Below are 22860 nucleotides of genomic sequence, written 5' to 3'. Positions count from 1 at the left end.
TAGGGGGTGATGTTTATGGGACGGTAGTGGAATGGATATCAGAACATGATAGTGCAGTATTAAGTGCCTGTTTTTCGTATGATTCTGGGTAACTCTAGTTAGATACAAGCATATGTGTCAGTTAGGGCCACGCCCAAATAGAAGCGTACGAAAAACGGGTGAATAAAAATCTGAATATAAATGTAGCCAAGGTCAGAAAAACACACTACAGATTAATATAATGGAAGGTATAATAATATTCTTTTTATGTACTTTGCTATTAGGCTAGATCATGAAGGAAAACAGAGATACATGGACTCCATTTTGATTGCTGTCTTTTCTATATCTTCTCTGTCTTTGGAATCCATTTTGTGGTCAGTTGTGTCCAAGTCTTTGTTCTCAGCATCGTGGTGTTAATTGATACCAGATGTGCCTTAGACTAGCTAGGATTAAGTATCCCAAACTATGACATAACAGGTATTAAATATGAATGAGTTATGAATGAATGAATGGGGGCCCCTGGAATGATTGTATGACTGTATTGAACAAAAGAATGGGTTTTGAAAAAACATATTATATATATTTGCAACCTAAAGAAATTCTAAAACAACATCTGGAAATAATTAAGTCATAGACTCCTTCTCTAACATAGGAAGGCTTCTGTGGGCTAGATCCATGAAATTTGAAACTGTCAGCTTAGGGAGAGCCCTCTTTTCCTCTAAGGCTGACAACTTTTCAGCACCTTTGAAACTTTTTTCTTTGTCTAATTTTAAACACCTCCTTTGTTGATTTTTATTGGTTGAGAAACTGATGATGTCACGCTGAGTCAAAAGTATATAATGAGAGTGTCTTAAGATATTAAGCTGAACATGTTATCAGAACGCCAGCATTTTTGGCAACTATAATGTTCTCTCGCTAATGCAACGGCTAATGCAATTATGCTTTATTCTTTTGGTGTCATGATTGAACAAATAAAAACAATAATTATATTTTGGTAACAAAACCTTTGCATTTAGCATCAATTTGAATGTTTTTTACTATTTTTCACACCTTGAGCTTATGAGTGCGCCGGCGTCAAATGTCCCTTGCTCAGCACGCACCCAAGTCTCACTCAGTGACAGTCCGGCAGAGTGCGCACCTGCAAAATTGACAAATGTTAACTGAGAAGGCGTGGCTGATATCTTGGCAACACTAAATCAGAACCCTAGCAAACACTGAAAAGCCACCAAACATGTTTTCTTTTAAGATTCTGACTTGGTACTTGGTATTTATTTCATGTTTAAGCACTTTTGCACACACAGAAGAGATTAAACTGCCAATGGATTGTTTTCTGGTTTCATTTGTGTCAAGAGTGTTAGGCTAGGAAAAGAAAAAATCCCTTTTCAACATACCTGGGCTGTGGCTTAAAAGTATTAAAAATAAAGCTATTTCAACTTAAGAACCACCAAATTCAGTCACCTTAAACTGCATTGTGACATGATTTTATTGTTATCTTCAATCCACGCTCTGACTGGTGCACACACACTTACAGGGGCCAATATTCAAGTTTTATTTCAGATTACATTTCAGATAACTTTTTAGAACATATACCATTGGGTTTTCAAGATGTTATGCTAATTTCCTTTTCATATTCTCATTTTAAAATCTGAGCAAGGGAAGAGAAACAAAAAGGACACAAAAATGTTTTTGTTTTTTTTAACAGTCAAAGAAACCAAAATTCACAAGTAATATATATCTCTTTACACCTTTCTCACAAAAACTTCATAAAAGGTATCTGCTGTTCACAAAGAATGAATACAATTATATACACCATCTTTACATTACTCTTCAGCAAAGGAAAGGTTAAAAATCAGCATTGGACCCATCAGAAAACAAAACATTCAATAAATACAAGTTATCTCCTCCTGATTTCCACGATATGGGGCAGAATACATCTGTTCTAGGAATTATACTTATATCCAGCAGCTACGAATCTCCCATTTTCACTTTCGATGTCTGAAAAGAAAAAAAAACCCATACAAAATACAGACAGTAAATAAATCATTACTGGAAACTAACCCTACCCTCATATTATAAGTCTTTCCACCAGTCCTTCATCCAAAAGCTATAGGAGGGCACCTCTCAACTTGGACCTTATCTTGGATTCTCTCCCCAGATTCACATACAGCCAGATCTAACTATCCTGCATTATTCATTTGACAGCCAGTTCATCACTTTGTTAATTCCAGCCTGCTACAGCCAGGTATCATGAGCCAATGGTCACAAGTGATGGCAATATTAGTCCACAGTGTATAAACCCTACCCTCAATAGGGTAACTAGAAATTAGATGTACAGTGAAAGGAATCACTCTGTATTTATTAATATCCGATGCATAGGGCAGGGGCACAGAGGAAGGGACAGGAAGGTTCTTTGGGGCAATAATGACTGAACAATGCCATGAAATACACTAGTTCAGTGAAGTAGCAAAAACAAGACAGTTGTATTGATAACTTATTATGGGATATCAGAATGACCTTTCAAGCATTTTAACTTGTCAGGTCTGTCAATCCTCATTCATCCCTTATCTTAATTTTCTTATTTTTTCATTATTTCATTTTATCATTGAATGTAATTGTAAATATTTTAAATATTTTTAAATAACTTAGCTTTTAAATAGTCTAAATTCATGCTTCCAGCACATATCCACCGCATTTAACAAATGCTCCCCAATTGCCAACGCGTTTCGCCACTCTTTGTCAAGGCTGGGGATACTGAATAGATTTGCATCACTGTCTACTATGCCGATGGCCCGCTAAAGATGCCATATAATCCTATACTATATGCTATTAAATCATCAAGAAATCCAAAAATGTATTATAAAAAATGATCTTTGGTCCAGAGATTCCTGCTCAGACTTTGACAAATGTTTATAAGACTGTTCCACTCTTCTTTACACACCTGAAGGATGGCAACAATGACACCAAACAAGCCAATGGCACTTCCAAAGATTTCTACAATCAGGATCTTCACAAAAAGACTGGCATTCTGAGCATCAGCCAGTGCGGCGCCACTGCCCACGATGCCCACACACACGCCACAGAAGAGATTCGAGAAGCCCACGGTCAGGCCTGCTCCAAACATCGAGAACCCTGTGTAAGCCAAGAGAGAAACAGTCAGCAAGAGGATGAACCATAAAGGGAATGTCAGAGAAAAGACCTGAGCACAATCACAAGAGCAGCATTTCCTAAAGATCAGTCAGCTGGGTTCAATTACTCTCCAGCAGCAGAAAGATAGCACAAAACTTAAACATCTTCAACCAGTCAGATAACAAGAAACAGTCACATCTAATTAGCCTGTTCTAGTCTATGGGACAAGTTGTAAACTGAGTAGAACTAAATTATTCAAAAGCATACTCTCACAGTATTTACTCTAAAAACTTTTAGTCGGTTTAAAACCTAAGCGGATTACAATAAAACATACATACATAAAATCTGATAACCCATACAAATAAAAAACAAGTCTGTTCTACTCATATCATAACATATTAAGATGCTATCAAGTCCAGGCCTCAAAGTAATATCCTACCCATATCAAAAGCTTAATAGAACAGGTGGGTAACAAGATGGTCAAAATTTTATTTTACAGCTAACTTTTTTTTTTAAAATTTTTTTTATTTAGAAATGGCTGAACACAAAACAAAACCACAACATTCAGAAAGAGAGCCCAAATAGAAAACAAGTGATAAAAAAGTCTATTGCGTTGTTCTTTGCGCAGATCTTAAAGACTCCAAAACAGACCGCAACTACCCCCCATCCTCTTCCCAACCCACCCCCCACCCCCAGCACTCCAGTGTCAAAAGTTCAGGAGAGTACTTTGGGCTCTATGGGATAAATTGTCCCAAACAGGTGCCCAAATAGCCCGAAATCTCCTCCAACGTTCAAGATCACCATGTTTACAGCTAACTTTTTAACTATTTCATTATAATCGCTGAAACCTGCTGATCAATATTGGTTCCACAACAATTTAGAATCAAACCCTTCAACACCTTTCACTCTCCAGTTATACATGGAATTCTCATTAAACACTTCACTTATCATGGAAGGTGAACATATCATAACGTACTAGTAACTCAGATCATAGGACCGTTCATCTTAAAAAAATTATTTCCATGCTTCGGCCCCTTTATACATACTTTTATCCTAAATAGCCTTAAATCTGATATACTACCGCTGTCATGGAAAACTGTCACAATCTTCCCAATAGTAAATGATTATAAATCTAACTTCAAATTATTGCCCTATTGCTAATATTCCGTTTTTAGCTAAACTAACAGAAAGAATAGTATTTGATCAACTATCAGATTTTGTCGAATCAACTAATGCTTTACATCCAAATCAGACAGGGTTCAGGAAAAAATCACTCTACAGAGTACTCACTGATCGATCTGACCACAAATATACTTTATCACCTAGATCATCATAACTCTGCCATCCTCTTTTCCTTAGATTTGTCAGCAGTATTTGACACTATTGATCATGTTTTACTTCTTGATAGACTGACGTCCATAGGCATCTGTGACCAAATACTAGAATGGTTCAGCTCTTTTCTTTCCAATTGATCATCTAAAGTTATCTTTAATGGCACTGTCTCCAAACCTTATACTCTTAACTATGGTATTCCTAAAGGATCCATTCTATCTCCATTATTGTTCAACATTTTTCTGTCACCTCTACTAAATCTATGTCAGTCTATAGGCCTCACCACCTTTACATACGCCGACGATATTCAACTTTCATACCCCCTAAATCCGGAAAATAAAGAGGAAATACTCGAGATTAATAAAAAGCTTGAGAGGATTAAACAATGGCTAAATTCCAACATGTTAGCTTTAAACATACAGAAAACAAAAGCTTTACTTTTTCCATGGAAAAGGGAATAAGCTTGAGTGCCCCTTTTACCATTGATAATATTCACTTGGATTTGGTAACTTAGTTAAAAATACTGGGAGTCATCATCGATGATAAATTTTCCTATCATGAACACTTAAGTAATACCGTCAAATCTTGCTTTTATAGGCTGCAAATGATTTGCTCGATTTCTAAGTTTCTGGAGCCAAATTCGTTAATTATTGCAAAATTCGATTACTGTAACTCTTTATTAATAAATATCACGCAAAAAGAAAAGAAGTGCTTTCAGATAATTCAGAATACTGCCGTTAACTCATTCATAACGGTAAAAAATATGATCATGTAACTCCTTTTCTGATTAAATCTCACTGGCTCCCAATTAACCATCGCATTACTTTTAAAATTTTACTTTTAGTATTTAAAACCCTTTCCACTAATGAATTATCCCTTTCCACTAATGACTTATCCCTTATAACACTTCGCATTCTCTCCGGTCCACTAATCAAAAGCTCATAGTGGTCCCCTCTTTGAAAGTTATTGGAACTCGACGACATGATATGTTTTCAGTGATGGCTCTGCAGCTTTGGAACATTTTGCCTCAGCATTTAAGAGAGGAAAATTATCTGAGTCGTTTTAAAAGTAACAAAGAGCTTCCTTTTTAAAGATGCTTTTAATCTTTAAATTGTGCTCAAATTTTATACTAGTTTTCTTCTTGGTTTCCACTCTTTCCTCCCTAATGTTCTTTCCATTTATGGTTCTCAACTGTACTTTAAAGCATTGAATTGTAGTTCTGTTCCTTCTTACCTTGTGTATTGATTGGTCTGTAAGTCTATTTGTCTAACCCACTATTTTAAATTTTAAATGTCTAAATATATGCTTATATTTTTTTATTAATGTTGTATCTCACTTAGTCAAACTAAATAAGCGATTCATCAAACTAAAATAAAACTTGAAACTTATGATTTAGATATCATTTCATGTCCACACCCTGTACTTTTATTTCAAAATCAATTATGCTCCCTCCTCCTTCCCCTACCTTGCTAAATTGTCCATAAATACTGCCTAAACACTGATCCCTCACACAAAGCAACACTGGAGCGCTGGTCTAGGTCCTGGCAACTCAGCTTCAATGCCAAAAAATGCAAAGTTATGCACCTGGGCAGCCAAAATCCATGCAAGACTTACACCCTAAATGGCGAGATCCTAACAAGAACTGAAGCAGAATGTGACCTAGGGGTGATCGTCAGTGAGGACATGAAGGCTGCCAATCAAGTGGAGCAAGCTTCATCCAAAGCAAGACAAGTCATAGGTTGCATACGCAGAGGCTTCGTCAGCCGAAAGCCGGAAGTCATTATGCCATTGTATAGATCCATGGTGAGGCCCCACCTGGAATACTGTGTGCAATTCTGGAGACCGCATTATCGCAAGGATGTGCTGAGACTGGAGTCGGTTCAGCGAATGGCCACTCGGATGGTCTCAGGACTCAAGGATCTCCCATACGAGGAACGGTTAAACAAATTGCAGCTATACTCACTCGAGGAGCGCAGAGAGAGGGGGGACATGATCGAGACGTTCAAGTATCTCTCGGGCCGCATAGAGACGGAGGAAGATATCTTCCTCTTCAAGGGTCCCACGACAACAAGAGGGCATCCATGGAAAATTAGGGGAGGGAAACTACGAGCTGACACCAGGAAATTCTTTTTCACAGAAAGGGTGGTTGATCGCTGGAATAGTCTTCCACTACATGTGATCGAGGCCAGCAGCGTGCCTGATTTTAAGGCCAGATGGGATCGTCACGTGGGATCTATTCACAGGGCAAAGGAAGAGGAGGGATCTATTCACAGGGCAATGGTAGGGGAGGGACATTAGGGTGGGCAGACTGGATGGGCCTTGGCCCTTATCTGCCGTCTATTTCTATGTTTCTATGTTTCTATTGCATAAACCCTTTTCAAATCCTAATAAAAGGAGCTATCACAATGTTTGCACACCTACCCCTGGAGACTAAACATCTCTAAACAGACAGAAAGGCAACACTTATCTCTAGTGGATCCAGCCACAACCAGTGCCGATGTATAGTACAAACTCCTTCAATAGTGTGCAAGAGCCACTGTTGTTAAATCAATCAAATCATGTACTATATTTGTCTTCGTAAGTCTCACGTCAAGGGCTGACAGAGAGTAAATTCATCAACCCACTTGGGGTATATTTATCATATGTATGGACCTTCAGATAGCAATCGGGTACTTAACACTGGTTGCTTAACTCTTCGTCGGTCCAACCTTTATTAATTATTTGTATTCAACTCATTTGAAGTTTTTTCATTATTGATAATTTTTTTGAAATTTCCTATATTATAACAACAACGGAACATCACTTAGCTTATAGTGAGTCTGTTCTGACTTCACCTCTCCCGACATGCATGTTTCAAAAGAAACCTTTCTTCAAGGTCAAGGGACACTGTAAAATAGTAAAAGAATACCTTGCTTTCTCATATGTCTAAGACAACCTACAACAGATAATGCCTTTCCTAAATAGAGTACATTCATTCAATAAAAAGAACCCGGCGCTTATCAATTTGAGGGAGCTGCAGATAACTTTGTAACATGGCCGCGATTTGCAATTTTGGTCATTAAATACAGCTGGCCAGATGCACATCCTAGAACGTATGACATCATCATACTCTCAGTGCGAGGCTCAGCTACGGCAGGACCGGACTAAGTATTGTCGGGCTCTCATAGGATAGATAACCACTCAATCTCCTCATTTAAACCTAAAGGAGCCAGGGATTTGAACTTGAAAATCCATTTCTGCTCTTTGAGTTGAATACAAATAATTAATAAAGGTTGGACCGACAAAGAGTTAAGCAACAGGTGTTATGTACCCGATTGCTATCTGAAGGTCCATACATATGATAAATATACCCCAAGTGGGTTGATGAATTTACTCTCTGTCAGCCCTTGATGTGAGACTTACGAAGACAAATATAGTACATGATTTGATAGTACAAACTCTTGACATCCTCCCATATGTGGACGTTTCAATCCATATCAGCTCTTCTTCGGGGGATTTGTAAATACGCTGCCTCTCACAATGTGTCTTCCAAGTTGGCTCTTAGTATTTTTCTGTGTAATTATGATTTCCTTGATGATACTACGACAATCCTTAGCATCCTGGCCTGAGGAGTCTATCTGGACTATTTTGGAACAAATTAAGGTGTTTGGGGCAAGACTTGTAGGCCCGACTGCACGCTGCCAGCCCTTCTCTTCCTTTCCTGTGGCGGCGAGTGGGTAAGAGGGTGGTGAGCAGCACCGGCGGGGGCAGCACGAGCAGCAGCAGAACGCTGGGGGAGGGGAGGGGGAGGCGGTGTATTCGCTCCATAAGATGCACCCCCCTTTTTGGGGGTGGAAAAAGTGCGTCTTATGGAACGAAAAATACGGTACTTACCGTACCAGGTGTTATCCTGAGACAGCAGGCAGATTTCTCACATGTGGTTGACATCACCCATGGAGCCTGTGACATACCCAAGTCAGTTTCGGGTTTTGTCTATGACAAACCCAAGTCCGTTCCAGATTTTGTCCCAGAGATAAGGAAGAAATACACTATACCCCTATGCAAGAGGGCTGACCAAGTAGAATCACAGACTACAGAAGTAGCTGACTACTGCTGGGACAGAGAGTTGGCAACAGATGAGGTATGGCAGGAAAAGGACAGGCATGAAAGCTGCACACAATTTAATCCTGTCCCTCACCCTGCCAGGAAATTATTACCTTTCCAGCAGCCTGTCTCTGTAAGAGCCAGGGCTGGAAAGGAACCTGCACTTAGTCAGATGGAACAAGCTAGTGTGTGGAAGGACCTTCCCTCATCTAGACTCAGGGGGAGTAGCTCTCCACAGCTTAAAACGAGGCAGTGCAGAACAGTAGGGAGGCAAGCCGAGTAGAGACCAGCAGGAGAGGATCAAGCTGGATAAGGGAAACGGAAGCTGGCAGGAGCCTGAGAGAAAGGGAGATTTTCTCTCCCCAGCCTAAGGAGGCTAGGGAAACTGACTGCCAGAGGAGCTGGCTTCTGCCTCAGAGTTGGGAACAAAACCCAGGGGAAGCCATGGACACGCATGAGAGTCTGGTAGGACCTGAGGCTTTTCCAATGGATATAGAAATAGAAATGAAGTGAAAGATATGTACTGTGTCTTTGCCTACAATCTCTGAGCCTCCAGAGAAGACAGTGTTTTGCCCTTGAAGAAGATTAGTATCTTTCTCCTTTTACATTGAACTTTGAGTTTGTGCCTGAGAGTTTTAATTTTGAGCCTAAAAAATGTTTGGAGGTTTCCCTGTTAGCAGCTAGGCTGAGCAAAGTACGTTCCTCCCCCACAGCTGTGCATAATTGATCACAATAACGTCTCAGCAGGGAAACGTTCTGAGAGCCCTGCACGTTCCCAGAGCCAAGGCTACCAAAGTAAAACTTCTCCATAGACATGGCTGTGCTAAGTTTTCCTTATAAAACCTGTGCTTCTGAATGTTATGCCTACTTACAGAACAACAGTTTGTTTGGGGAAACGTTGAGCTGAAGGGAAACCATGTGGCCTGCTTTTGTTGCTCAGTTTTTGTTTGGAGTTTTTTCTTCCGTGCTTTACATGTCCACGAACTGGCAGAGCTGCTGGGGAATAAGCAGCTTAGTAAATGTTCTAAACTTATATTCTTAAAACTACCTGCTCTGGTGAAGAGGACTGTGTTTTAGGATACTGAGAAAATCCAGAAGGGGACTGAATTATAATGCTTTACTTACAAAACCTGGACACTGGATTTGAGGGTTTTGTCTCTGGATGAGAAGCTTATGTTTGCCACAGGTGAATGGTTGGTTTTTTGAAACTGCTAAGCTGAAGCCTGCATTTTTGCTTTGTGGAACCAGTAACCATAATAAAGCTAAGATTTGATGCATTCTGACTTGGACTCTTTCCTTGCATGCCCTTATTAGGCTAATAGTAAGCCAGGTAGATTCCTGAAGGGTCCCTTGGTGGTAAGGGACACACCGGGCCAGAGAACTTTGTCACGATCCTGTGGGCTCGCAACACAGCTCAAGAGCACAGGTGTGACAAGCCCAGTGCGGACAGTGATAAAGTGTACTGTCATTTTAAGCTTTAGTGAAGCTTTGAGACTGCCTACACCGCGCACACGTGAATGCCTTCCCGCCTAACATTCGCTAGTGGCTCCTCAGTTCCATAAGCAAGCTAAGCAGTCAACCAGGGGAGGAGGGAGACTATCTGCCTGCTGTCCCCAGATAACACCTGCTACGGGGTAAGTAACTTTTTTTTTATCCTAGGACAAGCAAGCAGCATATTCTCATGTGGGACTCCTAGCTTAACTGAAAAGGGATGGAGAGAGAGTTGGCCTTCAGGAAGAAAATAAAACTCTGTAGTACTACGTGGCTGAACCAACCATCCAGACAGTAGTGATATGTAAAGGTGTGAAGACCAAGCAGCTGGCAGTGGAACGCAAAAAGGCCGCCGAAGTTGCCATAGTTTGAATTGTGTGCTATAACATGTCCCTCGAGTGACAGCCCAACTTGAGCATAACAAAAAGAAATGCAGGCCACTAACCATGTGGAAATAGTTCGATTGATTACAGGGTTGAAAGAGATGAACAGTTGAGGTGAAGACCTGTGTGGCTTAGTCCTTTGTAAGTAGTAAGACAATGCACATTTACAGTACAAGGTGTGAAGAGCCGTTTCCCCAGGATGAGAATGAGGCTTTGGAAAGAAAACAGGTAGTACAATGGATTGATTCAGGTGAAATTCCATGACTTCTTTTGGAAGGAATTTAGGATGAGTTCTGAGGACCCCCTTGTCATGATGAAAAACTGTATAAGGTGGGTCAGAAACTAGCACTTGAAGTTCTCTCACTCAATGAGCTGAGGTGATACAGATCAAGACTACTTTCCAAATAAAGTACTTAAGATGAGTAGTTGCAAGAGGTTCAAATGGAGGCTTCATCAGAATGGTGAGAATTACATTCAGATCCCAAACAACTGGAGGCGGTTTGAGTGGAGATGTTCAGTTCAAGAGTCCTTTCATAAACTGGGAAATTAGCAGATGAGTAGCTAAAGGTTTATTATTGAAAGGAGTATGGCATGCACTAAGAGCACAGAAGAGGTGGTTTTAAGCCCAGAATTGGAAAGTTGCAAAAGGTAGTTTGACACCGAAGGAATGGAGGATGTTGTAGGATCCAAGTGATGCAGATTATACCATGTGGTAAAACGTGTCCACTTGAACTGATAGCATTGCTGAGTAGAAGGTTTTCTGGAAGCAACTATAATGGCTTGAACTGGAGCAGAGAGATTAAAATATTCTGAGCTCAAATTGAGAGGTACCAAGCTGTTAGGCGTAGAGAATGCAGGTTGGGATGTAAAAGAGAACCTTGACTCTGAGTGAGCAGTGATGGAAAGATCTGTAATGGAATAGGATCCTTGACATTCAGTTGAAATAGAAGGAAGAACCAAGGTTGTCTGGGCCACCAAGGAGCTATGAGAATCATAGTGACTGGTTCTCGACTGAGTTTGAATAATGTCTTTAGAACAAGAGGGATTAGCAGAAACGCATATAGGAACTTGTGTGACCAATCCAGGAGAAATGTATCCAATTCCAGGCGATGAGGAGAGAACTGTCTGGAGCAGAATTGAGGTAACTTGTGATTGCAGGAAGACACAAACAGGTCTATCTGAGGAGTCCCCCAAATTAAGATTATGTGACACAAGACCTTGGAGTTGAGAGTCCACTCATGCGGCTGAAGAAACCTGCTGAGCCTGTCGGACAGAGCATTCTGCTTTCCTTACGCATATTTCAAGAAATCATCAATTTCCACATATGAAGGGCTTCCTGACATAGAAGAAGAGAGTCCGTTACCAATGTTTGTTGATATAGTACATTGCCACCTGATTGTCTGTTCTGACAAGGAGGACTTAGTTGAGAAGATGATCTTGAAACATTCTTAGGAGCATTGCAAATTGCCCGAAGCTCTAACAGGTTGATGTGGAATGCTCTCTTCCAAGTAGACCACACTCTGAGTCCACAGACCATCTAGGTGAGCTCTCCATGGACACGTCCGTCATGAGTACTTGCTGATGTGGAGGGATGTGAAACAGCAAACCTCTGGATAGATTTGCTGGTCGCAAATACCATTGGAGATATTGACAAACAGGCAAGGAGACCCTGATCCACTGGGATAGTGAATCTGTTGCTTGATACCACTGAGCTGGTATGAGATGGAGCCGAGCAAAGGGGATCACATGAACTGTGGATGCCATATGACCCAGGAACCGTATCATTTGTCTTGCTGAAATGTTTTGAAGAGTAGACACATGATTGCAAAGTTGAAGCAAGGTGTCTTATCTCTGTGGGCAAGTAAGCTCGTAAAAGATTGGTGTTGAGAATGGTTCCTATAAACTCCAATATTTGAGTCAGCTGGAGATGAGACTTTTGATAATTTACTTCGAATCCTAGAAGTTCTAGAAGAGTTATGGTCGCCTGTGTAGCTGACTGGACTGCTTGAGGCAGATAATTAACATAAGAATAGCCTTACTGGGGGTCACGTGATGCTCGCGCGCTGATCAGACACCGGTGAGCCAAGCTCCGCTTTACCCCGCAGAAATACCCCCGAACAAACTTACAGTCGGCGCAGTCTGCCCTTAATTTTGCTTCCTCCGGTGTCGGGTTCTCTCCTGCTTCTCTGGGGCGTCTCAGAAGAGTGCAGATTTGCTGGGGACGGCCGGTATGCCGATTCGGACCCCGAGGCCTGGCAAAGTGAAGTCTGCGAAGTCTGTTCAGCCCCTAAAAATGGTGGCCCCCAGCCCGATCCATGCAGGTACGGCCCAGCACGATGCAGACATGCAGGTTTCGGTCTGCCACCTCTCAAAACTATTGGATGAAAAACTATCCAAATTACACGCAGTTCTGGAGGAGGTGAAGGACAGCATTGCGGGACACGCTGCGCGCCTCCAGTAGGCAGAGGAACGGATCTCAGCACAGGAGGACAGGGCAGAAACAGCGGATGGACGTCTGGCGGTCTTAGAAACAAAAATTCAGCAGCTGGACGATCGGGCTGAGGAGGCAGAGAACCGTAGCCGCCGAAACAACTTGCGGCTAATAGGGGTACCGGAGTCAGTCCGTGATGCTGAGCTGGGAGATTTGGTGGCCACGTGGCTGCCTCAAACCCTCGGACTTCCATCTTCAATAGGCCCAGTGCACGTGGAAAGGGTACATAGGATAGGGGCACCACGCGCTGAAGGAAACCGGCCACGTCCAGTTATAGCTCGCTTCCTCAATTATGCTGTTAAGGCTCGCATTCTGGAGGCGTACCGGCGAGCCCGCTCCCTGGATTACTAAGATCTTGCTTTTTCAGGATTTCTCCCATCAGGCTCTCGGAGAAGAGAAGGGCTTTGGCGCCCTACTGCACACAGCTTCATGCCAGAGGGATTAAATTCACTTTCCAATATCCTGCTAAGGTGCGCATCCAAACCAACACCGGTGTAGTCCTGATGGACACTCCAGCAGCGCTCCGTTCTTATTTGGAGGGACTGCCAGCCCTTGAGGGGAATGGGGCGTTGTAGGCCTGATTGATCTGTCGCCTCGAACCTGTGGGAGACTGCGGGCTCTATACCTGCTGCTGGGACAGAGAGAGATGGACTCCTTTGAGTTGAGCTTGCGGAGTGTTGGCTGATGGAGGTTTCTCTTCGCTCCTTGCTCCGGGCTTATGGACAGAACCACACCAGCGGCTATCTTCCTGTTGCCTGTACATGGGGAGTCCTCTAAGTGGGCTCCGGATTTGTTCCCATATTGCAAGGGGTCTGACTCTCTTGCTCTGCAGCTTGCTGGGGAGTCCTTGCTAGGTTTTATGTTTGCCCTATACCTGCTGGAGCGTGTTTGTTTACATTTATTATTCTTGTGCTGACTGTACGGACATCATGCTGCACTTTGTTTTCTGGGGGGGAGGGGGTAAGGGGTTCTGGTTACACCATGGTTTTCTGGTTGGGTTGGGTAATGGAAGGTTAGAGTATTTTGAGGGAGGGTGGTCGGGAAGAAGGGGGGTGGGGGGGAGTGTGTTGGGAGGGGTATGTAAGGGGAAGTATGAATGGAATTTCGAGAGCACCAGTTTTTTCTAATTTGCCGGTACATACCATCTTTGGTGGTTTACTGAGAGAGGGCCTTGCTGGGGGGCTCTTCCTCTTTTCTTATTTGACTGACATTTCTGCTTCAATTGTTCCTTGGTGGGTGGACCATGGTTAATTTAAAACTTTCCTCCCTTAATGTGGATGGGATCCATTCCCCGGTCAAACGGACGAAAATACTCTCCTGGTTTCGCAGGGAACATATTGACATTGCCTTCCTACAAGAGACCCATCTCACATCTATAGAACATGAGAAACTTAGGAGGGACTGGGTGGGGGAGATATACTATTCTTCCTATAACACTCGTCAAAGGGGGGTAGCAGTTCTGGTCCATAAGCAACTCCCGTTTCAATTGCATAAGGTTATACAGGACAAAGAGGGCCGATATGTCATAGTGCTGGGAGAGCTTTGGGGACGGCTTTATCTACTTTGTAATGTTTACGCCCCTAACATCTATAATCACAGCTATTTCTCGGGGTTGATGTCGTGGCTGGCGCAGTACCCGGGATACCACGTCCTTATGGGGGGCGACTTTAACATCACAGCGGATCCTTCTCAAGACTGTGCCCCCGCCAAGCGCTTCCCTAAGGATCACATGGGTAAAGGAGTTAACTTTCTGACCACGCAGCTGGGGCTCCTAGATATTTGGCGCCTATCCCATCCCACGGAACGTACTTATACGTTTTACTCCAATCCCCATAATCTCTATACCCGTCTTGACTACATATTGCTCTCTCCCGCACTGCTCCCCATGGTTAGTGCTGTAGAGATAATGGAAGTTCCTCTTTCTGATCATTCCCCTGTGACATTATCCCTTCAAATTACCGCTGACTCTTCGACTCAGACGTGGCGCTTTCCAGGATACCTATTTAAAGATCTTGCCTTCCGTAGATACCTTAGGGAAAAGTGGCTGGATTATTGTAGCACCAATTCTACTCCCGACCTTGATCCGGGGCTATTCTGGGAGGCATCCAAGGCAGTACTATGGGGATTTGTTATCGCTTATGTCACAGGGAAGAAAAAGAAACTGGAAGCGGAATTGATGCTGCTGTCGGGCGAGTTCCAACAGCTGCGAAGGCGCCATCAGGGGACCTTGCAGGAGGCCGATCGTAAGATCGTACACTCCGATCGTACAGACCGGAAGTCTTCCCAGATGTCAGCGCTGACGTCGGAGGAAGGGCTTAAGCAAAGCCTGCCCTTCAACGTCAGCGCTGACATCGGGGAAGACTTCCGGTCGGCTATGTGTGCGCAGCAGGGCAGGCAGGAAATGGAAGACAAGCCTCGTGGCTGAAGCTCCATTTGATAAGGAAAGTTGCTAAGGGCTGGGAGGCAAACGCGGAACACAAAAGGGGGGGAGGAAGTGCAATTTTGGACACAGAAGGCATGAATTTGGGAGAGAGGAAGGGAGGGAAAGAGATGCTGAGGTAGAAGGAGTGCGTTTTTGGACACAAGGCATTAACTTGGGAGAGAGGATGGAGGAAGGGAGGGAAAGAGGTGGGGGAGGGAGTGCATTTTTGGATACAAGGCATGAACTTGGGAAAGAGGATGGAGGAAGGGAGGGGAAGTGGTGAGGGAGGGAGCGCGTTTTTGGACACAGAAGGCATGGACTTGGGAGAGAGGAAGGGAGGGAAAGAGATGGTTGTGTACACGTGGAATGGAAGAAAGGAGAATTTTTGGTCATAGGGAGGGAGTGAGGTACAGATGAGAGGGAGAAATATTGTGGTGGAACGGACAGATTGAAATGGATGCAAGAGGGAGGATTGTTGGACATAGTGGTGAAGGGAATGGAGGGAGAGATGTGTCATGGTGCTGGAGAGGGGTGATAGAAGGAGAAATGTTGGGCATGAGACTGGTGGACAGGGCGAAAGATGAGAAAGCGATAAATGCTGGACCATGGTAGAAGGAACCAATGGACAGCAACAGAAGAATTTACAGAAGATGAGAAAGCGGAAAAAAGAAACTGGGACCAACTTTATGGAAAAATAAGTCTCCAGATAACAAAGGTAAAAAAACAGAATTTATTGACTAAAATATGTTAGCTTTGGGAAATGTATATAGCAGATGTCTTTGTATTGTGTTCAAAAGAAAAGGAAATGCATTTCTGGTTTTATTTCTACAGTGTTGAACTACTTGCTGACCCTTGCTGTGACTGGTGGGGATCCCCAAGCACTGCCAGCAGAGGATCTCCTCTAAAGATGGCCAGAACTCCCCTCCACCAAGCACAGCAGTCGCTGGCAACATCCATGAGCCACTGAGGTGCCAGCATCTGTGACTCAGAGATGCTACTGCTGCCTGCCAAGCTTGGTAAAAGGGACCCCCGGCCAACTGCAAAGGAAATCCTCAGCTGACAACTTGGGGGTACTCATCAGCTGTGTATTTATATTTACATTAGAGGCTCTGGTAGAAACCCATTTAAAAAGTATGTATTCTTCCCAATTAATATTTCCAAATTAATAAAGTGTTTTTAATAATATGTAAATGGGTCTCTACCAGAGCCTTTAATTCAGTAGCATAATTAAATGAACGGAGGGATTCCTCACGGGTTCGGAGAGATTCCTCACAGGGACGAGTGGGACTTCTGTCCCTGCACAACTCTCTAGTGCACAGCCGGCCACCCTCCCTATTCTGCCACTGCTGCTTTCCTTAACCAGCAGCAGCAGTAAACAGGAGTGTCTGCGGGTGCTCACTGGCGTTGCTCATCTTCTGGCCGGCTCTCCTGCTGAAAGCCGCAGGCGTCTGCTCCTCATATGATCCGCAGCTGCGTCCCTCTGACGTCACGACGTCAAAGAGAAGGCTTCCGACGCAGCTGTGGATCGCGCGAGGAGCGGACACCCGCAGCTTTCAGTAGGGGAGCTGGCCAGACATGCTGGGCAGAGAAGTAGGGGGAGGGTAGACATGCTGGGCAGGGAAGGAGAGAGGGTAGAAATGCTGCACAGGGAAGGGTAGAAATGCTGCACAGGGAAGGGGGGAGGGTAGAAATACTGCACAGGCAAGGGGGGAGAAATGCTACAAAGGCAAGCGGGGAGACATGCTGCTGCTGCACAGGGAAGGGAGGAGGGTAGAAATACTACACAGGCAAGGGGGGGGAGACATGCTGCTGCTGCAGAACCCAATTGGGGAGAGAGAGGGAAGGAGGGAGAAGGGAGAGGAACCAGAGATGCCAAGTCCATGTGAGGGAGGGAAAGGAAAAAAGGAAAGGAGATACCAGACCATGGAGGGGAAGGAAGAGATGCCATGGCATGAGGGAAGGGAAGGAGATAGAGATAAAACACCATGGTGTGTAGTGGGTGTAGTGGGAAGGAAGGAAGGAAAGGAGAAGAGAAAGAGAGAGATGCCAAAGTATAGGGGAAAATGGAGAGGGGTGAAGCTGAAATGAATCATGTGCAAAGGAGAGAAGGGACCCCAGATATACAGTTTATTGAAGGGACATAGAAAGAGGGAAGATGCCATATGGAAGAGAGAGGGTGGACAGTAGATGGAAGGGGCAGAGAGAGTGTGGGCAGTAGATGTAAGTGGTAGAGAGAGAGGGCAGAAGCTGGGTGGAAGGGGCAAAAAGAGGGCAGATGTTGCATGGAAGGGAGAGAGGACAAATGCTATATAGAAAGAAGACAGCAAAGAAGATGATTAAAGCAGAACTGACAAAAGGTAGAAAGATTTTTTTGTTGCTTTACTTAGAATCAAGTAGTATTGTTACTGTATTGATAAAAGTTTGTAAATAGGAAATGGAAAAAAGGCAATTTTTTGGACTAAACCCCTTTCCTCAGGCCAAGATACCATAACAGCAGTATACTATACTGTTCTGAAGATAGATTTGGCCTCTGAAAGGTAATTGAAAAATGGATTAGTCCAATAAAATGGTATTTTCTTATTTCTCATTATTTGTTTTATTTTTATTTGTTAATTTGTAAAGTGGTGATTGTTATGTATCAGTTTTTTCAAATTTACATCTACTGTCTTTATATTTTGCACAGTATTAGGGGACATGTGTCACTGTTTTTGTGGTGTTGCATTGTATGCAGAGTCTGGTTTCTTGGTGGTTCAGTTTAACTTTTGTCTACATATTTCTATTTTTAGTTTGTGATTATTCCATATTGGGCGAGGGTGTATCTCTGTTCTGTGTGTATGAAAAGGACATAGTTTTCAGTTGGCATTGACTACAGGATCAATTGACTGTGCAGGATCTGGCTTGTTTAGTTTTACAATGTATGTGTTGGTGTTCTAGTGCTCACTGCAGTGTTTAAGATGCTGCCTTTTCCTAGGTACACTCTTGTGCGATATGTGGACTGTTACTAAAAATCATATTTTTGATACAGATGGGAAGGGGGTGTCAAAAAATGATGGGCCCCGGGTGTCACATATGCTAGGTACGCCACTGGCGAGAGCAAAGATGGATAAACAGACTGCAATCTTTGGAACTAGTGGGTTTGAACAGCTCTTTAGAGTAGAAGGTATTTTATGCCTGAAAATCTTGTGATCATTGTTTGCGCCATTTATTCCTAGCAGAGTAAGTGCTGTTTTAAACTGTGCTGCTAGTTGAACTTTTTTATGTATGACTTTATCGTGTGAGTTTAAATGTATTCAAGAAAACAATGCCCAATGAAAGATAAATGTTTTGATTGAAAGAATTGTGAACCAATCAACTTTGGGTTGATGCAATTGGTTACCAATGACAGCGTCTTGTTTAAATAGCGGCACCATTTTGTTCTTTATTACATACTGAGTTTTTAGAAGTTGCTCAGCTTGAAAAAAGTAAGATATGCATAAATTATTTTTTAATGAATATATTCACAACATGGTGTATTGTGAAGCAGAGACGCCAACACAGCACGTCTTGAGTTCATTATTGTCCTCTGAGGAAGGCAACGTCATCGCCAAAACTTGGATCCTAGTTGGGACTCTGTATGTTTTAAACATTTTTATGTGATTATTATTAATAAAAGATATTGTGACCATTAGTTGGATTTGACATCTCCAGTGCCTCTTTTTTGTTGTTTGCTCTATTGTAGTTCAAGGATTGGCACCTTCTTTCCCTTTTTCCCTCATATATTTGTAGGTAACACACAGAAAATGATTTAACAGATCGCTGATTGTGTCATTTGAATAAGTGTTTAATAAATAAACACGGATAAAGAAGCACTGCCCCTGAGGAAACAGTAATGTGAAACAGCTGAGTCACCATCGGGCAAGTGCTTCTTTTATTCCTTATTCTTTTTTTTGATATGTGCAGTTGAAAATATTACGTTTAAATAAAAAAACGGCACAAAACATATAGGCATATTTCCTCACAGGACCAATGATGAAATACACTACCCCAGAGTAAGGACATGAAAGAAGAAAATAATGTCTGGGTGTACGAGGTCCCTTTTATCTGTTATAACCCACAATACATGTTGAATTGAATGGTTGATTATGTTTGAGTCAACACTTGTTCTCCTTTTTTTTTTTTTGGGGGGGGGGGGATTTTCCACCATATGGACTGTTAAAATCTTATCTGCGTCTTTCTTAGACTATACTGCCATTAACATACAATAAAGCACAGTTACTTGCCGTAACGGGTGTTATCCAGGGACAGCAGGCAGATATTCTCACATGTGGGTGACGTCATCCACGGAGCCCCGACGCGGACAGCTTTTCAAGCAAACTTGATTGAAGATTTCAAGTTTGCTAGTGCTGCACCATGCATGTGTGTGCCTTCCTGATCCACTAGAGGGCGCATACCCTCCTCATGGTCCTCAGTTCAGATAGCTAGCAAAGAAGCCAACCTCGGGGAGGCGGGCGGGTTGTGAGAATATCTGCCTGCTGTCCCTGGATAACACCCGTTACGGTAAGTAACTATGCTTTATCCAAGGACAAGCAGGCAGCATAGTCTCACATGTGGGTGACCTCCAAGCTAACCAAAAAAGGGACGGAGGGAAGTTGGCAATTCAAGAAAACAGATTACGCAAAACCGACTGGCCCAACCGGCCGTCGCTCCTGGACAGAGTATCCAGGCAGTAGTGGGAGGTGAAAGTATGAACTGAAGACCAAGTGGCAGCCTTGCAAATCTCCTCGATAGGTGTCGACCTGAGGAATGCTACAGAAGCCGCCATCGCTCGGACTTATGTCCCGCGACTCGACCATGCAGCGCGAGACCAGCCTGAGCGTAGCAAAAGGAAATACAAGCAGCCAACCAGTTGGACAAGTTGCGCTTGGAAACTGGGCATCCTAACTGATTAGGGTCGAGGGACAAAAACAATTGAGGAACCGTCTGAGGAGACTGAGTGTGTTGAAGATAAAAAGCCAACGCCCTCTTACAGTCAAGTGTGTAAAGCGCCACCTCGCCAGGAGGCGAGTGGGGCTTCGGAAAAGAGACCAGAAGAACAATGGAATGATTGAGAGGAAAGTCTGAAACCACCTTGGGCAAGAACTGGGGTTGAGTACGCAGGACCACCGTGTCATGAAGAAATACAGGAAAAGACGGGTCCGCAACCAGAGCTTGCAGCTCACTGACTCTGCGAGCAGACGTGAGAGCAACCAGGAATACCACCTGCCAGGTGAAGTAATTCAAAAGAGCTTTATCAATGGAATCAAATAGAGGTATCACCAATTGAGTCAGGACCACACAAAGATCCCAAACCACCGGAGAGGCTTTGAGCGGAGGATGTACATTGAAGAGATCCCTCATAAAGCGGGAAACCGTCGGATGGACGGAGAGCAGCGTCCCATCAAGCGGCCGATGAAAGGCAGCAAAAGCACAGAGGTGGGCTCGAATAGATGTCGATTTGAGACCAGACCGAGACAAGTGAAAAGATAAACCAGCACTGAAGGCAAGGAGGCAGAGAGCGGATCCATGCGGTGCTCAGCACACCACGCAGCAAATCAGGACCATTTCTGGGAATAGCATTGCCGAGTGGAGATCTTTCGAGAGGCCTCTAAAACACCCCCACCGACTTGAGAGAAACAGAAGGAGGGAGGCACGTTGCGAGGAACTAAGCTGATAAGTGTAGAGACTGCAGATTGGAATGCAACAGAAACCTCAACACTGAGACAGCAGAGAAGGGAGCATAGGTAGGAACAGAGGCTCCCTGACATGCTGTAGGAGCAGGGAGAACCACAGCTGCCAGGGCCACAGAGGAGCCATCAAGATCATGGTGGCGCAGACTGACAGGAGATGTATCAAAGACCTGAGAATCAGAATAAAGGGAGGGAACACATAGAGGAACCTGCCCATCCAATCGAGAAGGAAAGCATCCACCTCGATGCGAACCCGGGAGAACATCCTCGAGCAATATCGAGGCAACCAGTGAGTGAGGGGCAAAGCGAACAGAACTACCTGTGGGGTTCCCCACCAAACAACCACATGCCGCAGAGTCTGAGAATGGAGCGACCATTCATGCGGCCGAAAAGGGCGACTCAACGTGTCCACCAGACAATGCTGCTCGCCCCGGAAATACACCGCCCAAAGAAAGAAGTAGTGGTGTAACTCCCCCTCCAATGACGAAGGGCTTCCCTGCAAAGTAACAGGGAACCTGTACACCCTGGCTTGGTCACAGAATACATCGCCACCGGGATGTCGGGACGCACCAGGACCCTGCAATCCAGCAACCAATAACGAAAATCCACCACGACATTGTAAATGGCCCGGAGCTTCAGCAGATTGATGCGGCTGCGACGGTCCGCACCCGACCAAAGACCCCGAGTCCGAAGGCAGTCGTGTTGCGCCCCTAAGCCGATGCCGAGGAGTCCATCGGCAAAACCTTCTGATGCGGGGATACGAAGAGGTGGCCCACCAACGAAACCAGCGCACCACAAAAGCGCTGGGAAGCGGGATCCCGATCCTGCCATCACTGAGATGCTCGGGTCCAGCGGGGAACACGAAGAGGAAACCAGGCGAACATCAGGACATGAACCGTGGAGACCCATGATCCCAAAGCATCAGCATCAGCTCGGCCGAGGCCGAAGACCGCTGAGACACCAGCTGACTAAGGCGCAGACAGGCGGCCTGCCGAGGCAGAGGCAGAAAAGACTGGAGGCGGACCGAGGACAGAGGGGCCATCGTCCGGTATAAACAAACAAGGCCCTCCCCCTGAGGCCGAGACAAGAAGGAGCGCAGACAAACTGGGTCCAGGTCCCCCCCGACGGACTCCCGAGACTGGGGCGGACAGAGTCTGAACCGCTCCCAGACTAGAAACTAGTGCAGGTCACGAAGGGCCAGGACCAGACGCAGATGGGAGGATGGGAACGCCCAACCGACAGAGGCGAGGCTATACTCTAGGTGCGTAGACACGGTGACACCCCTCCCGAAGGGAGGGGAGGAATCCCCAGAAAGAGAGCAGCCCGGAGGCTATGCGAGAATAGTCAAAAAGACGGCCAGGAGTCGCCGAAGCCGGTGGCTGGACCATAACCCGGCGCTGCTGCAGCTATTGCGGCTGCTGCGAAGGAGGCCGAGATAACACAAGAAAGGTATCCGGAGGGCCCCTCCGGAGAAGGAGTCCAAACCACCAAGGCAGAAGGGATTCAGTGCAGCAAAATGAGGCCTAGCAGCATGGCTGAGGCCCAAGAAGGGACTGCCGATGGAACCAGCAGAAACACAATAAAAAGTCCTTTTTTTAGTTGTTTTTTTTTTTTGATACAAAGAAAATACATGATCAATTAACAAACGCACAGCGACTCCCTAACAAAATAAAGAAGCCGCGGTGCCAGAAAGGCACTTAGAAGAACGCAGAGAAGAGAGACAGGGCTTTCTGGCTCAGCGGAAAACTAAGAACTGAGGACCATGAGGAGGGTATGCGCCCTCTAGTGGATCAGGAAGGCACACACATGCGTGGTGCAGCACTAGCAAACTTGAAATCTTCAATCAAG

The 22860-nt window shown here is 44.4% G+C and overlaps 1 protein-coding gene across 1 annotated transcript in view; it reads right to left on the bottom strand.

Moving 5' to 3' along the window:
- Positions 1–1438: 1438 nt before the first annotated feature.
- The window catches only part of ATP6V0B (ATPase H+ transporting V0 subunit b), an 87031-nt gene continuing 65609 nt past the window's right edge, over positions 1439–22860 (bottom strand). Inside the window, exons 7-8 of the mRNA XM_033916843.1 lie at positions 2918–3108; positions 1439–1974 (exon numbers count right to left, since the gene is read on the bottom strand). Coding sequence (XP_033772734.1) covers positions 1945–1974; positions 2918–3108 — 221 coding nt within the window. The 3' untranslated portion in view covers positions 1439–1944. The remainder of the gene's footprint in view (positions 1975–2917; positions 3109–22860) is intronic.

The sequence above is a fragment of the Geotrypetes seraphini genome, chromosome 12 (genome assembly GCF_902459505.1).
Source record: "Geotrypetes seraphini chromosome 12, aGeoSer1.1, whole genome shotgun sequence".
Taxonomy (NCBI): domain Eukaryota; kingdom Metazoa; phylum Chordata; class Amphibia; order Gymnophiona; family Dermophiidae; genus Geotrypetes; species Geotrypetes seraphini.
Note: the sequence above shows the minus strand (reverse complement) of the source record. Positions and strands in the feature narration are given on the sequence as shown.